General features: G+C 38.7%; 2 protein-coding genes across 10 annotated transcripts; both read right to left on the reverse strand.

Annotated features, from left to right (window-relative positions):
• Positions 1-322: 322 nt before the first annotated feature.
• LOC103996998 (guanylate kinase 2, chloroplastic/mitochondrial) lies at positions 323-8,766 on the reverse strand. 9 transcript variants are annotated; one of them, XM_065124497.1, is made up of 7 exons: positions 8,627-8,766; positions 7,973-8,266; positions 4,002-4,133; positions 3,588-3,762; positions 2,446-2,510; positions 1,360-1,714; positions 323-580 (listed from the first exon to the last, which is right to left on the reverse strand). In XM_065124497.1, the coding sequence occupies exons 2-6, from the start codon at positions 8,222-8,224 to the stop codon at positions 1,376-1,378; spliced, it is 963 nt and encodes a 320-aa protein (XP_064980569.1). In that variant the 5' UTR covers positions 8,225-8,266; positions 8,627-8,766; the 3' UTR covers positions 323-580; positions 1,360-1,375. The 9 variants fall into 9 exon arrangements, 5 of the variants coding, with proteins under 5 accessions (XP_064980569.1, XP_064980568.1, XP_064980570.1 ...); XM_065124496.1 differs by having other exon boundaries at positions 323-614; XM_065124498.1 differs by lacking the exon at positions 8,627-8,766 and adding an exon at positions 4,994-7,891 and having other exon boundaries at positions 323-614; positions 7,973-8,112.
• Positions 8,713-17,867, reverse strand: LOC135622554 (uncharacterized). The gene is made up of 13 exons (XM_065124495.1): positions 17,666-17,867; positions 17,481-17,547; positions 16,292-16,402; positions 14,443-14,638; positions 13,701-13,786; positions 13,279-13,474; positions 12,477-12,588; positions 11,609-11,736; positions 11,260-11,466; positions 11,008-11,117; positions 10,657-10,786; positions 9,432-9,581; positions 8,713-9,158 (listed from the first exon to the last, which is right to left on the reverse strand). The coding sequence occupies exons 1-13, from the start codon at positions 17,754-17,756 to the stop codon at positions 8,937-8,939; spliced, it is 1,806 nt and encodes a 601-aa protein (XP_064980567.1). The 5' UTR covers positions 17,757-17,867; the 3' UTR covers positions 8,713-8,936.

The raw sequence follows: 17,867 nt of genomic DNA on the forward strand, positions 1-17,867 counted from the left end.
AAGGCAGAACCTAAATATAAACTTTGCACAGTATATTTCTGCTCGACTATAATCAATTTTTATTTATCATTTCAATCATGTTGATATAGAGAGGTAATAGTGCCAAAATAGTATTATATTTCCCTTATCAGACACAAGGCATTTGGCACACACAGATACAGCATGTCCAGTGACAAACACACAAAGGATGGCAAATTTGCTTCCAAATTTTGTGTAATCCATAACGGTGATACGGATAATGAACTTGATTTGCAAATTTCTAATCAAAGAAATGAAATATTAAGCACCTGATGAAGCACAACACAAATTTAGGCATGAATGCTACACCCAAATATACTTTATTGGTGATCATAAGATTAGTATGGTCCTCCATGAATGAAGATACAAGGTGATTATAGAGTGAAAATAAGGATCAATATCCACTACACAATCAAGCCAATTCAAACTGAAAATAAGCTAAATTCAAAGAAATGAAGTTTACATGTGAACAGATGTAATGTCATAAGTGTACCTCTTAGAAGAGATATTTTCTGAATTTCCAGCAACAGCATCCTCTCCTTCTTGAATCAGTGAATATGCACTGATTAAATGTTTACACAATGAGAATTCAAGATCTATAAAGAAATTTGAAATGTCAATCCTCCTATGCTAGTAAGTCGCTATCAAACAAAAGTTGTTTGAATGTAGATCAGATATTGGTGAAACAATATTCATTTGCATATGCACTCATAATCAGCAGACAGACATGGAAATAAAACAGACTCTAAACTCCATAACCGTATTTGTTCAAAATGAATATGTATATAAATCAGATACATAAGGGGAACGAATCTGAACCAGATTTAGGGTGGATGTGAATATAAATAGTGCATTATTTGATTGCACTAGCAACAACTATTACGGCAGTAATTCAAAACCGATCAAAGATACTTTTTTGATTAGAAGAGTACAAAACAAATGAAGAAAATTGTAACTACATAAATTTGTGTTACTTTCACATATACTTGGACATAAAAATTTAAATGTCCCAATGGATAGAACTCAACCCTACACATCCATGTTTTAAAAAGTTCAGATACCAGTATCACTATGGTGATAGACAGATTTAGGTTACAAAATCCAGGCTCCACTCAAGCAGAAAAACAAACTTGGATCAAAATTAGATGGAAATGTGTTAAATAAATAGTTCTCAAAGTATGTGCTTACATAACAGATTTAAATAGTCAGCTCTAGGTTAAAAAGCTTGAAAAAAAAAAAAAAAAAGCTTATGAAAATTTATAAAGCATATTAAAAAATCAGAAGCTATGATCTTGCAGAAAGATACAATGCGTAGTGAAGATGAAAGGAAATATTGCATACCACTTGAATGATTGAATTAGATTTGAACTTTGCGCTGCCAGACTCTAGCCTTCTCTGCATCAATGATGGATTCCACAAGTTTAACTGCATTGTCAAGTTTCCCCTCCGCATTAACAACTACATAGTCAAATTTTCTCATGTGCTTGAACTCCTCCTTAGCTGTGGCAATTCTTACAAGAAGCATTTCAGGTGTTTCTGTGTTACGAGCTACAAGCCTCTTCACAAGTGCTGCTTCACTCTCTGCAACCAGAAAGATAAAGACTGCTGAATCACCCAGTATTGACCTCAACGTGGCTGCACCTTGTATATCCACTCTCAACACAATGTCAAAATCTTTAGCCATGTAGTCACGAATCTGGAGACAAAGAAGAGGCAACCCATCAAATTAATGGACAAATATCATCACAAGGCATGAAAAATTGGAATCCATTGTCCATGTATGTGTGCTTATGTTGTGTGGTTAAGAGAGTTACTGTAATATTCATGTCATGATCAACGCACATAAATGAGTACTAACAAACTAAGTGTATGTATATCAGTCCATTGATTCATAGAAGAAAAATATGGATGCAATTTTGCCTAACTGGTAAAAAACATTATTTAAAAGAGAACTTTCTATACCTTCTATTGTTACATGGGAATCAGTGAAGCCAAAATGAAACAAAGAAAAAAGTATTTACTACATGTTAATACATGAAATCTACTTTAATGTCATATCAATCCCTCAAATCTTTGTATTTGTATACAATCTCAAATCCCAGGGTAACTTGTATAATTAAATTACTTTATTAATCTCATTTTCAGGAAGCAAGGTTTATCAAAATTTATCTTCATCGCGCCTTGACCTAGGTCCTTTTTTTCTTCAACTCACTCCATCTCTAACCCATTTTGACATCCACGACCAGCAGGTGTAAGCAAAGGAACCGGTCAAACCGAGAACCTGAACCAAAGTGGTGCATTTTCTACAGTTTGGTTTAATAAAAAATATAGTTGCATCTTGAAGAATTGTGCTCTATGTCATTACAATAATAATATCAATCATAATACTTGCAAGAAATTTGTACAGCTTTTTTAAAAGAATCAAACCATGTGAATCCCTACCATCAGCCGATTCCTCACAAACAGAAGATTTTTCATCCACCTGCAACCACCTTATGAAAGTGGCTCCCAAGAGCCAAAGGAAAAAAATCATATAGAAAGGTCATGAATTATGGGTAGATGAATACAGCGAAATCATAAAATTACCAGGTACGAAGGGCATTATATGCCCTTCATATGAAATCTCTGCCTCATCACAGGTCTAATTGACCACAAGGGTTATCGGAGTGTTACGCATTTAGAAATGAGAAGAGATCAACATGTACAGATATAAGGAATCGAGATATTATTCTACAAAGACATTAATTCGAAACCCTAACTGCAAAAAAAAAATAAAGTAAAAAATTGAAGTTTCTGACCAAAGATTCAACTAAACTGTATTTCTTGGAATATAAGTAAAAATGGCTTTTGAACAAAAGAGGTATCAACAATGGCAGATGGATGAGAAAATGCATGACAATGACTTATAGTTCTGAATTTTCATATAGGAAAGTGGCATAATAGACAGTAGGTATATGCTACATTAGTCTTGATGGTTGATGTGCTATTACCCCATATAACTTGTAGTCTTGGATTACCATATAGAAAAGTGGCACAACAGAGTAAAGATATGCTACATTAGTCTTTTTGCTTGATGTGCACAAAGATGTCAGAAATGGAACACAAAACTTATGTTTCAGTTTTGAAATATTTTACAAACAACAAAAGAAATCAAATTTGGGGAGAAGTCCACATCAGACATGAGAAATAAACATCTCATAGACTTATCTTACAGATCCACCAAGGACCAAGCCAATCAAAATGTCATCCCCAATGATGACTTTTAGGTAGAACACGTTAGGCAAAGTGCATCATACATCTGTTAGCAAGCATCTGGTGCAACATACACTACTTTACACTACACACGTTAGATGGCTCCCTATTATCTGGAAATAAAGAGACCCAACCCTTCTGTCAAACCTAGTAGGAACCTATTATTGCCTAAGGAAAAAAAAAAAGGATTTGCCCTTATAATTTATATGATTATGGTGACTCTTCTTGTTGGAGAATAGATGAAAATTTACAATAGGATGTGAAGTCAGTATTCCATCAGATCAAAAAACTTTTGTGTACCTGCTGTTTGGGAATACCTTTATAGTCACCATAAACAAGAGCATATTCCAAAAGCTCACTCCTTTCAACCATCTTAAGAAACTCCTCTTTGGTAACAAAATAATAGTCCTTTCCATCGATTTCACCAGGTCGTTGTGGTCTGCTGGTCGCTGTCACGACAAAATGAATCCCTTCTCGAACTTCTAGCAGCCTCTGTTAAACAATACCAAGTAAGGATTGAAAAGAAAATCTTACACATTAGCCAAATAGCCCCAACAAAAGTTCTCTTAGCAAAAAGTAATTTACATTAAAAATAAATAAAAGTCAAGTTCCAGCCCGACCCATAGTAACACAACAAAATCCTTGCCAGCCTGACTTAAAGGTAGACTCAATAAAATCATACGACTTTGGCATATACAAAAATTAAAATAAAAAATAAAAAGCTCTGTTACCTTGATAACTGCATCCTTGCCAACGCCACTTGGTCCACTAATAACAAGAACTATAGGATTTGGAGGTGGTGATAAAGGATCTGAACTGAAAGGTGTACCTAATGCTGCTTCAAGGCCCTTGTACATTTCAGCCTAACAAATACCAATAGATACGGCATTAGTTTCACATATCAACCAATACATAACTGCAGCAAGCATTGATACAAAATCTAAAACAACTATTTGCATTTTCCTAGATGGATTCAATTATATAGATAATGATGCATCTTGTCTCAAGAATGGAGACTGACGACGTCCAGCGTCTTACGTACTAAAATCAATTATGTATTTATGTCAATGGATCTAATGGTGTGATCAACAATATCACCCAAGAAGAACCTAAACAGAGAAATCTTATCCCATATCATGCACGTCGTCACGTTTTATGTTCTAAAAGAAACTTGCGAAGACACGAAGCTGAAACCTAAAACGATGGAAGAAAACAGAAGCCGCGACGAGGACCAGAACCAGAACCCAGACAAGACCACAAATTTGGAAACAGGCTGATAAGACCCTAAAGTCTTATCGTCGCTCTGATACCAAATGATAAGACCCTAAAGTCTTATCGTAAAAAAGAAGAAGAGAAAGAGGATGATCACTTCGAGGGGATCGGCCTCCTTGATCGCTTCGAGGGGATCGACCCTCCTTGATCGCTTCGAGGGGATCGACCCTCCTTGATCGCTTCGAGGGGATCAGCCTCCTAGGATTTGTCAAAAGACAAAATAGTATTTTTCATAGATCCCTGAAAAAAGCAGTTACATCCCTATTTATAGAGTTCCACCCAGAGTCCATCAGGACTTGAACTCTAATAATAAATAAATATTAAATAAACATCTACTTGACTCTAATTGAACCAAACCGACTCAATAAATAACTGGACTAAACAGACTCAATAAACATTATTCAAAAGCTCAGAAAAAGGGTCCTAACAGTTCCTCCCTCTTCAAATCAACCTTGTCCTCAAGGCTGAGCAGCATCAATCTCGGGGAGCTTGTCTTTTAGCACTTCAGTCATAGGCTATCTGCAACGCATCACAACCCGTTGATCAAGTATGGTCTCCACTTTTTGACAGTGTAAGCAATAGGTCGATCTTTCAGTGTAGTAATCGTTGTAAGAAATTCCTAGCCTTTGCTATCATAAGTTAAAATCCGTCCATCAGCTTCAAATATATCACATCCTTCAATGTGGTGGGCTAATTGGGCTGCAACTTTCCTGTCCATAAAATTATTAGTGCTATCTGTATCAATCAAAATAGTGACAGGTTGATGCTTCAAAGTTCCTCCGATTTTCATAGTTTGTGGGTTAGTGTAGCCAGCCAATGCATGCATTGTATGTGTGATGGCTTCAATATCTTCATCAGTTTTCATACCTTTATGATCGGAGTCCAACTCTTTTACTTTTGGTTCCTCTCTAATTGGCTCAATCATCAGAAGTTGCCCTTGTTTACATCGGTGCTCCATACTCCACTTTTCATCATAGTATAAACCCTTTGTTGATCTTTCCTTAAGTTCTTCTTGGGTTAGTCTTCGGGTGTCAAGGCTTTGGTTGGGAATAGATAGGGCTGGTGGCTTACTGACCATCTGGTTATTGTCACTTCTGTTTCCATGATTTTCCCTGTTGATTTTTTTCTCATGTAGATGTGCGAATGAGATCGCAGCTATCATAGTGCGAGGTTGACGAGCTTTTAACTTCACACCGGATCTCTGGAATAAGACCTTCAATAAATGTATCCAGAAGTTGTCGTTTCGACCAATCTCTAGCTTGATTTGATAATCTTTCAAACCTACTCTAATACTCCAACATTGTAGAAGTCTGACAAATTTTTTAGAGCTGTCCATCCACCTTCATGTATGAGTAGATTGTGTCACAATCTTGGGGCCCTTTTCTAGTATTTCCAGATCTGTGCAATGTAGAACTTGAGCTCCCACCTTGTTGAAATTTACTAAGGCTCCCCAGTAAGTCCTTTTTGAAATCATTAAGTACTTCTTGTAACCGGTTCTCAATTCTAATTTCCAATGCTTCCATTTGTGCTTTCACTGAGTTATCGGTGGCCATTTCGTAAGACTGCAAATCTGTAATCTCAACTCCTATTTTTGGTGTTGGTCAAGGGCATCAATCACTGTCCTATTCGGTGCTGCTGTTGTGATGCAGTCGATGGCAACACTATGAGAATGAAGGGTTGCTGCGATGATGCAGGGATGTAGCTGCGGTCGCCGCGTGGGAAGCAACGATGCTTGTTGCGGTCGCTGCGTAGAGGGATCGCTATTGCTAAGGGCTTGGAGGCAGCGATGGTGGTGCGGCTAGGGCAGCACCGCCAAGGGCTCACCGCTGCGATGGCTGCGACAGTGCGGATGAAAGGCAGCGTTGCTCTGTTTCTATCACACTGCGGAAGGAGGCGCTGGTGAGAGGCAACGATGCTTGTTGCAGTCGCTGCGTGGAGGGATCGCTGCTGCTGAGAGCTGGGAGGCAGCGATGGTGATGTGGTTGGGGGCAGCGCCGGCAAGGACTCGCCGTTGCGGTGGCTGCAATGGAGGAAGAGTTGCTGCCCTGTGTTTTTGTCACTGTGTGAGATGAGAGCGCCGAGGCTGAAAGGCGACGGTTGTGACTGCTGTGACCCAAGGAAGCAATCGCCGAGCAGCCGGGTTGAGGCTGCGGTGATGCCAACCAACAACTGCAGCAGCGGAGGTAGAACAAGAGGGAGGTGACGTTGAAGCGGCCGGGGTTGAGGCTGTAGTGGTGGCAACCGGCGGCTGCGGCAAAGATGCAAGGGGGCTGCAGCAACGGTGCAGATGAGGGGGTTGAGGTGAAGGCTGCGGTGGCTGGCAGCAGCAGTAGTGGCAGGCTGGGCGGCGAGCGGCGTCGTCGCTGGCTGGGCAGCAGTGGCGACGGTGGTGGCAACCGGCGTTCGCAGCAGCAAGAGGATTGCCCTGTTTCTCGGTCACAAGGGGACAGAGCAAGGGGGAGTGGCGGCGGTCGTTCTCGCCCGAGCCAGGGGGAGCGGCGGCTGGGAGGCGAGCAGCGGTCGCCGCACAGTGGCTGGCAGTGGTGGTGGGTCGGCTGGAAGGCGACGGCGCTCGAGGCGTGGCTGCGGCAACAGAGGAAGCTCTGTTTCTGCAACCGCTGCAAGGAGGGGCTGCGGCAACCGGCGGCTGCGGCTGCGGTGCCGGCGGTCCTTCTCGCTCGAGCGAGATGGGGACGCGAGGAGAAGAGGTCGCTGGCCATGTGATCGAGCGGCGGCGATGCGGCTGGGAAAAGTGGTGGTGACGCGGCTGGGAACAAGGGCAATCCGTGTGTTGCCCTGTTTCGGTCACCGCGAGGAGGGCGACAATCGGCCGCTGCGGCTGCGACCCAAGGGGAGGCGGGCGGCGGTGGAGAGGCAGCGGTGGTGACGCGGCTGGGAGCAGCGTCACCAACGATCGCCGAGGAGGAGAGGTCGAGCGGCTGCGCTGCGACGCAAGGGGAGGCGGGCGGCGGCAGTAGGGCTGGGATGGACGCTGGCAGCGTCGTCTCCTGGCCGGGGAACAGCGGCGGCGGTGGTCGCCGGCCGGGAAGCGGGGCGATGGTGGGCGCTGGCCGGAGAGCAGCAGCGGCGGGTGGGCTGGCCGGAAGCAGGGGTGGCTGCGACTTCTTCTTCCTCTCGTGTTTCTTCTTTTCTTTTCTTTTTTTTCTTTCTTTTTTATTTTTTGAACGAGATGGGGGCAGCGAGGAGGTCGAGCGGTGGTCGAAGGTCGCTGGCCGGGGAAACAGCGACAACGGTGAAGAAAGAGTTGCCTTGTAGTGGTGGCGGGGAAGAAGGGAAGCAAAGGTTCCTTCTCGGTTGAGAAGGAACAACGTGGGCTGCTGGCTTCATCCTTTCTCACAAAAATCAATAAATATTATTCAAAAGCTCAGAAAAAGGTCCTAACACAGGCAAAGAAAAAAGGGCGACGGACCTTGTCGGAGGTAGGGGGAGGAAGAGGCGCGACAAGCGGCCGCCGACCATCGTCGGTCCTGGCAGCGGAGCCAAAGCCCACCCCTCGGAGGACGCCGAATCGCCGGTTGCAAGCGAAGAACCACGGTGACATGGGGAGTTGGGATCGAGAGAGGGAGGCGACGAGGCTTCGGAGGAACATCGGGGAGGAGGAGGACGAGGAGGAGAACAGTAGCTCTTTATTGTTCGACTTCGAATCCTTTCCACTCGCCATCTTACGGGTTTTTAAAACATGCCCTCGAGCAGAGCACGTGATCTGCACGGGATGGCACCGTGAGTACTATAGTGCGGAAGCGGTCTTAAGCAGCTTTGTGTCGAGCTACTTACAAAGGACTAGATAGCTCCGTTATTTAGGCCACCAAATCAAGCATATTATTAACTAGCATAAACTGAGCAACCTATAAGCCGCCTAAAGTCATAAGCCCACACCACCACTCTACCAGGATATTAAAATGCAAAGAAACAGAATCTTGTTATTGGATTTAGGTTACTGATGTTTTACGTGTTTGTAGCATAAAAGAAATAGTTTTCCTCAACAATCTGATGATTTATCATCCAGTCAATTATTAATATATGTGAGAAGAGAAGAAACTACAGGGCTGAAGAGAAATCTTACTGTGAACACCACCTCATAGTGAAAGAAGCACAAATAACTGTGTCGAGAGATAACAGTTGGGCCTGTCGAATCCGACCTTGATCAGATACATCTGGAAGCAAAGCTTTATTATCGAACTAGTAGCAAAAAAGGTAAATTCTAAATGGAACTGTGCCATATCAATCCTCTGTCACGAAAACTCAAAGGATAAAAAAGAGAAGGGAAGCAGACTTTTAAATGTAGCAATTTTCTTTCTCCAGACGATCGGAAACAATAGGAGCAATGAAAATTTAACCGAGTGATGTCCTTTACCCATCTGCAGGAGAACAGCTTAACGCCATAACCTGCTGAATATACCTTTCTTGTCTTTCTTCATTCTGTTTTCAAGCGATGGGAACTCAATTGAGCTGTAAGCAATATCTAGAACAATGGGATTGCATGGAACTGCTTGGAATGGTGGTGGAAAACGCTCTATGCGTGGAACAACTTTGGAGTTGTGATCTCCAACCGCTGACTCGTAAACATCAAGCATTTCAAGAAGAACCTTATCTACCTGCAATGAAGACAAGCCACCAAGATTGCAGAGTTTGAGCAAATATATGACAAGAAATAAACTTTGTTATACGTCTATGTCTACATGAATCAAATTTATCGACTGAGGATCTTCATTTGAGGGAGATATCTTTAGATGCATCTTACGATTTCATCTGTAGGTGGTCAAAACTCATTGCACTTAAATTTAGTTCACCACAAAGAAATTTCAAATTTGTCATAGTAAGTATTTTCTAAATCTGTAGTAAGCTTACGCATACAGTAAACTATATACCTTTTTCTCCTGCCCTGTCAATGAGATGGTTGAGACTCCTTTCGATAGCTTTTCTGGAATCTTCTCTTCCTCCATAATGCCAGCTGCGTGTTCTATACAACTATTTGATCTACAGTTGTCAGATAGGACCTTCAGATCTTTAATTAAAGTCTGTCAAAGAAAATGTTTAACAAGCAAAACATGCAGAGATTAGAAGAAACAAACATTCCTGGAGAAAACAATATCTAAGTTCAAAATTTTACTTTTGCTTAATGGAAGATTCTCTTTCAAATGTCATAAAATTGTGAATTTATATAATTTTATTGGTTTATATTAGACAATCAGAAGAAGAATTTCAATTCTGAAGCAAGCTAAACATATTTGGCGTGATGCATGGATTGGTACATCATTTAGGTCGGAGTATGATGGTATATAGGGTCAGATAGATTCGCTACAAAAACTTGATATCAAGTCAGTGTATATGGAGATTGGTCATGACAATTGATATCAAGGTGGACCTTGTATTATACATATGTGGTGAATAAGCCCATTCAAGACAAGGTTATCCATGAATGGCACAAGATAGAGCTAGCACTAGGCCATGTGCCTCGCCAACCGTTCAGTTAGTAGGTCCATTGACCATATTTTCATGTTACTTGCCGCAAATCACTTTTTCTGTTGAAATAGAAGCTTTACCACTAATTATGCAAAGTAAGAACAAACTAAGCACCAAGCATGCAATATGAAAATAACATTTTTGCCTTAAAGCACAATGCATCCTAGCATTTGTTGCATGTGTGGGAAGGAATAGAACAGCCATGGAAGCATGTTATAGTCCTGCACTTCTAGTGGTTCACACATTTTTTGCAGTTATCTTCAGTTTCAGCACAAGGTGTTGCTTTCTAGCATTTGTTGCATGTGTGGGAAGGAATAGAACAGCCATGGAAGCATGTTATAGTCCTGCACTTCTAGTGGTTCACTCATGTTAAAGCACAATGCATCCTAGCATTTGTTGCATGTGTGGGAAGGAATAGAACAGCCATGGAAGCATGTTATAGTCCTGCACTTCTAGTGGTTCACACATTTTTTGCAGTTATCTTCAGTTTCAGCACAAGGTGTTGCTTTCTAGTCTTAAAATCATTCTCACTATATAACAACAGAAATTTGTTTACTTATATAAAAGATGACATTACAGAAAAACTATAGTAGCAACACAAAAACATGTCACAATAACTAAGGGTCACACCTGATCAGGATTACTTGTCATTTGAAGCTTCTCTAGGGCAGTATCCCCAAGAGAACGTGCATGGCAAAACAACAAGTACGCTTCAGCCCTTTTACCAGCTGAACTGTAGGATTTGGCTAAATAAAAACACCTGGTATGTTCAATGAAATTAGTCTAAAAACAATTTAAAGGTAAGATTCATTTTCATGGCACTCACTAATAACATAATAAATAAAAAAGGTTGACAATAACATAGAGAAGGAGCTTGAGCAAAACAGATGGTTCTAATCTTACATAAATAGGTAACAAGTGATATATTTCATTGTCTATGAAAAATCACTAAAATCAATTACAAAGGTAATGACGACTAACCGCTCAGCTCGAAACACTGTACCCTTAATCACACATTCCTCCACAAGTGCGACTTCTTCTGGGTTCCTGTCCCTTCCAGAACTGACTAAATCAGATAAATCTGAGGTATTCTGCCGGTAAATAAAAGGAAAAATAACACATGAGTTACACTTGCACAGTGAAAAGATCATTTAGAAAAAATTGATACAATGTTTAGGGGAAAAAAATGGTACAACAAAGAGATCCTGCAGAAACTGAACCATGGAACCAAACCTGTATTAGAAGATCATATAAGCGAACAAGTTCCTCAGGTTTTGTTACTTTGTCACCCTTGTCATCACGTTGTTTAGTGAATTTACTTTTAGCAATGGCAACAAGCAACTGATTACGCTCTATTGTACGCTGTCCCAGCACAGCACTTACTGCTTTATCCAGACCATTTAAATCATCTTTTACATTCTCAGCGTTGCCTGCAGTAGCCTAAAATCAGAATAACGTAAGGTGCATTATTTATAGAACAACAAAAAGACCCTACCTCTTATATAGTTTGTGAATGGGTTACAAGAAGAAAGAGCAAACAAGAAGTTATCAAGTCAACAACAACTGCTACTAATTATCATACCAAGTCATTACGAATGCAGCTTCTAGCATCATGATATGCAGAAAAAATTTTGTCAAACATGGCAAGCTTCTTCTCAGCTGGAAGTGAATCTGATGCTGAACCATGTAGATCTTTCTCTAGCTCCTGAGCTGGTCGAATTTTTCAAGTAAGAAGAACTTCAACAAATTATCAAGATCATATGAAGTAAACAAAACAACAAAAGTAACCGGTATAGATTTTGTATACATTTCCAAAGAAATACAGTAATCTGTAACATCAAGCATGCTAATTTAGATATCCGTCTATATTTATCCATGGCTCTACACTACACATCAGGCAAGCTTGCATGGGCCTCTGTAACAGCATAAGAAAATAAATAAAGATATACATAATAGTAATTCATATGTATAGCTTAATTTAAAAAACATTAATTACACCTCAGGCATGCTTGTATGGGCCACTGTAACAGCATGAGGTAAAAAATACAAGTATTTATAACAGTACTTCATATGTATGACTTAATTAATAAAAACATTATATGCATAGATACCAGAGAATTAATAAATGCCACCATGGCAACAACATAGAAAATTAAAAATCACAAGGAGTGTTTACTATTTACCAACAAAATAAATAATGTTACCATCAAGAGATATGATTATATTTATCTCTATAATCTTGTTAATGAAAATTCTATATGATACTTGCTGCCTGGATCACTGGAGTGACAGAAAATCAGTTAAGCAACAGAAAAATGTCACTAAACCATGAATCAGGGCATATATATGATCATGATAGAAAATATCAAGATACAATAAACGCAAACAACATGTTCCATCATCGTTTCTTCATCAATACCCCATTTCTTTAACAAAAGAAAGTCACAAACCTTTCAAAATGGAGACACGAGTCTTAGCATTATTGACAGGGAACCTATGTCCAAGCCAGTAGAATTCTGTCATTGATGCTGCTTGTTGCGATCTTGCCTCAGCCATAACAGCCTAAAAGTTACAGAACATGTGAAGATACCTTCAGGAAGTTAAATCAAAGCTGATTATATTAGTGACTTGCTAGTATTGTAACATGCTCATTTAACAAAATGCTCTCTGTATAGAGAGTTTTCACTCAACTAACAATCTTCAAAACAAATGGAAAAATGCCAAAATGATTAGAGAACTCCACAAGAATAAAGAAAAATTAAAAAAAAAACTCAAGTTACATTGTGATACTATATTCATCATAGGTTCCATAGACTCAAACAACACTTTTACCTATTTTTAGATAAATTTAAGACTAGGAAAATGTCCACCTTCTCAAATATACTTCCACAAATTTCAGTCAAATGGATCATGTCATTCTACCTAGTCGAGGTGCCAATAACAAATATATAAAGTTATAAACTCATACAAGACATCATATCTATTAGATTACAAATGCATTTAATACAACTCAACAATTCACACCTCAGAAGCATCCTCCTATTAGATATACCAAGTAAATTCTATTACAATGATAAAGTTTTCCCACACTTGAAATCAATTGCAACTACATAACTGGCAAATATAGAAAAAGTAAGGTTTTGGTTAGTTATGAGTGAAATTTCATACATTAACACACAATGTGCATGTACACACCAATAAAAAAGAGAATAAGTTTTAAATTATAAGCAGGACACAGGGGAAAAAGCCTACCTCTAACTTAGATTTGAAGAGATCTAAGGCGGGTCCTTCCAGTTCTCCGATGTCCATAAGCTCTGAAGTTTGCAAGTTTGATTCACCTACCTTGTGCAAACAATACCTGATGCTTGGTTCTAGTTCTTCAACACGTTCACGGCATAAAACTTGATTTTCTATGTTCCCATATTTTCCAAGCTCTTCATAGACAGCCCTTCACAGCAATAATTCATTAAAAGCTGCCAAAAAACTAATGCAACAAGAATAAAGAATTAAAAAAATCTATCATAACAGATCAACCCACACAAGCAGCAAACAACATTCAGCATAAACAGAGAAATAAACTGAGCTTAGTACCATCTGTCGCAACACAGCAGGTACCAAGATATCCCATAGTTCAGAGTAAAGGAAACTGATTGATATATTTGGTAATAACGCACCTTGCATTCTTGAAATTCATTAATGCACTTTGCCAATTTTGATCTTGTTCAAACAATAGAGACCCTTTCATATAAGAAGCATATGCCTACAAGACAAAAACTCTGGCACTTTTAGATAGAACTTATCTTCATCCCACTGATTATAATTTAATAACTAGAATAAATAAGGTAATCTCTGTTGTCATGGAGTGTATTATTACATCCTTATAATACAAACTAATCTCTAATGAACCAAAACTCTACATCAGTAATATGTTATTATCAAAAGGGAACTAGAATGAATGCAAGCGAAAAAACACATAAGCATAGCAGGGGCAAGGTTTTAAGACCACCAATCCTGATCCTGGTTTTTAAAACAGATGATATGGCAACACTAAGTGGCCTAAAAAATCAGATTCTCTGTTTCGTTCCCTTTTTTCCATAACAGCTCAAGTGAAAAACAAAAACTTACAATAACACACTGCATTGGCAAGAAAAATATTAACACAAGAATCATCCTTTCATGACACAAGGCCACATGAGTACCTCTTTAGTATGATTTCATACCATGCCATACCAATTGGCAGCTCTGGACACAAATTAGGCCAGCCATGAGTTAGAACAGCAAGCACAGCAGTCCATGACAGATATATAGATATGCATGTATAGATCTTGCTATTTCATAGCAAATATGCCTTCAAGTAGCAACAATATTTAAAAAAATGAAGCAATAATTAGACAATATAGTTGGTGGAAAACATACCTCTGCTTCAAGAGAAGTTCTAGAATCTCCTTTGGCAGCACAGAGTTGTGCAAAAAGTGTTGCCCATTTAACTGCTTTCCTTAATCTACCTAGCAAGTGAATGCGTTGGCGAGAATTTGGTCCATCAGGTAACTGTTTTTTCTCCATGGCATGGCTCCAAGCTCGCTCAGCCATATAGAGAACAATATGGAGAAACCTATTAAAATGACAAGTCACAGTTTTGTACATTTGCCATCCTGTATTTTCTAACAGCCCCAGATAAACTGAGCCAATGCTGATGTCATTTGATATTTCTAACAAGTACTGATTTAACTTAATTATCAAACAACAGTGACAATTGATTTAAAAGCCTCCTAAGTTACCAAGTGGTCTCAATGGCCAGGACAAATGTACTTAAAAGCTATTGAAGGGTGCCAATCAAAATGGTCTCCAAGAAGGCATGCACACACATATATACATAAATGTGGTATATGTGTGTGTATGGTATTCTACTATACATAAATGCATGCAAAAAATGGCTAAATCAGCTGTAATTCAGAACAACGCTAAGCAATTAAATCAACAGTGAACCTCAAGATTACTTAAAGTTTAAAAAAGAAACTCAGGCCACAAATTTTGGTGGTTATGATACGGCATACAAATTCTGATGGAAGATGGAAAGGTATATATAAGCTACCAGGAATTAGGAGTATATTTCTAATGTCTGTTCGATGCCACCAAAGACTAAATACTAATGAACATACAAAGGATGTACTCTAACTAGCAATCTCTTTCATTACAGTGTCATAAGCTGATAATGCAATCACTATACTGAAGCAGTACATACTAATCACCTCAGGGATTAAGTCATGATACTTGGTGTTTGGAGTCAAATCGGAGATAATTTATTTGTTGACAATCAAATCAAGATACAAAAAAATTAACCTTGTTGACAATTACTTGGGAATAAGTTATGAAATATTGTTCAATGAAGTACTACTACATTAAATTTCTCTTTTGTTAAACAAGCACTCATATATTTCTTTGGCACATTATAAAAAGGCATTGAATAGTTTAAACTCTGCCATTACTTCCATAGAATAGTGAACTCTGGTGTTATCTACGTAATCTAAAATTTTGACTTTTTCTTATTGCAACTCTATTTCGTTCATTTTTCATGAAATTCACTTAAACTAGTTAACTAGTTAAAAAATCATCTCTGACAACATATTTTTGACCCTGCCTGGATACATGTTGATATAGACACATTAACTTACTGACAAAGATTTATTTCTGATAAAAACCTACATAAACAAGCACAATGCATCTAATCAACTAGTTAAAAAACCATTTGCGGTCAACCACACTTTGGACATGAACAGTTACATGTTGATACAAAGACATTAACTTGCAGATATAAATTTAATTTCTTATGAAAACGTGCCCATACAAACAAAACAAATTAAAGCATAGTGTACTACACAGCAAGATAATAGAGAAATTCTAAATGGCAAGAAATTTTAGCCTAAGTATTAAAAAAAATAAACAGATATCGATTTATAATTTGTTTGATAATGGCTCTTCCCCCAAATTCAGATAACTTAATATATCACACACCATGAAGAACAATTCTGAGACACTTTTTGCATCACACCATACAAAATTTTAATTTATGTACCTTATCTAAAGAAAATGTATTAAACCTCAAACTGATAAGAGAATGTATTACATGATATTGATAGATCTCATAGTATGATAAATAAAGAAAGACCTTTATCAAAGAAAATAACATATCTAAAAATAAGTAAGAGAACAGAAATGTATTCTTCAACTGGAAGTATAAGATGCTTCTAAGACAAGCGATGCAAACCTCACGTCAGTGATAGTCGACTCTGTTATAGTCTTCCGGCTGTATTTACCACGACCATGTGTAAACTTCAATGACTTATACAGCCTTCTCAATCGTGCAGTACAATATCTCCTAAAAAACCAAAGATTATTCTTAAAACAATGTAGATACCAAAAATATATGGCTTTGACTGATATCATAAGAGATACATGAACAAGAGAAGAACAAAAACAAGGATGATTATAAATCCAGTGTGTCATACATTTATTAAGTCAAGATGAATATTACAGAATTTATAAAGTACAAAGTTACAAAGAATGTGCAAAAGTCACGAGAAGCATTGATCTAAAATAACTCATATGTATGTTAGCTAGAGCTTTGAACGAAAAAACATATTATGTTTAAGTAAGTAATTGGAGATTACAGAAAACTATTAAGAAGATAGAAGAACAGAATTGTAGCATGAAATGGAAGCTATACCTATTATTAAGATAAAAGAGAAGTTCAGATTAATTAGCATGATTGAAAACTAAGCATGAATTTAAGGCCTGCCATCTTAAAAAAAAATCATGTTTTGGGTACATTTCACAACAAGGATGTGGACAAGTAAAATATCCAGGATATTAGCATCTTACCTTGAAGAAAAGCAAAACAAAACAAGCTGACAACATGAGAAAATATCATGGTCAAGGCTAAAAGTTATGAAGAACAATTAGACCGTGTAGACATTATTCTTACTCTTTTTTTCCTTTAATCCTTTAATATATCATCCCTACAGCAAATCTTTATTTTTTCTTTTAATCATCTGAGCTTGTTATAAAGAGTAATGACTGCCATCTTGGCAGCTCGATTTGAATGTCGTTACAGTTTCAACCATATCTTATGGACAAAAACAAACACTACAGAAATAATGAGAATGAAAGTTAATAGGACACAGAATTGATCAATACGGATCTTAGATCATATTAACAATATGATAGAAATAATCCACATCTTCCCATTCTAAAATTACGATGACATCCACATCAATCCATCGATCCTTATATAGTAGAAATAATTCGCTTCATCCCATTTTAAGATTCTAATGACGTCCAGAGCAATTCGCTATGGTGAATCAAGATCCCTACATACATTAGATCAATCAAGAACACCGTAAACTGAGGGCGTAAAGAACTTGGTTTGCACTCATGTGCGACGAAAGAGACCGCACCTATACCGAGTGTAATCTCTATGCCTCAAGCCGTGCTGCATCTGAGCGGATTTCACGAGCTGCAACACTGAGATCACAAAACAAGCACCCCAGTGACCAAAACTCATCGAGGAGCGACACCTCGAAACCTACAAATTACCACAGAAAGATCGCAGATCCAAGAAAGTAGGAGGACGAGTGCAAACCGTTGATGGGAAACTTGGTAATGATCTGCTCCGCAGCAGCCAACTTGTCGCCGTCGAGCTCCATCACCGTCGCCTCGTCCTTTTTCGCCATGTTTCGTCGAAGGGCCGACCGGATCAGCAGAGGGTTCCTCGAATATGAGTTAGGGTTGTGGGGAGATATGTTACGCGATCTGCCCGAATCTTTTAACCGACGCTATAACCT

The sequence above is a fragment of the Musa acuminata genome, chromosome BXJ2-9, assembly GCF_036884655.1.
Source record: "Musa acuminata AAA Group cultivar baxijiao chromosome BXJ2-9, Cavendish_Baxijiao_AAA, whole genome shotgun sequence".
Taxonomy (NCBI): domain Eukaryota; kingdom Viridiplantae; phylum Streptophyta; class Magnoliopsida; order Zingiberales; family Musaceae; genus Musa; species Musa acuminata.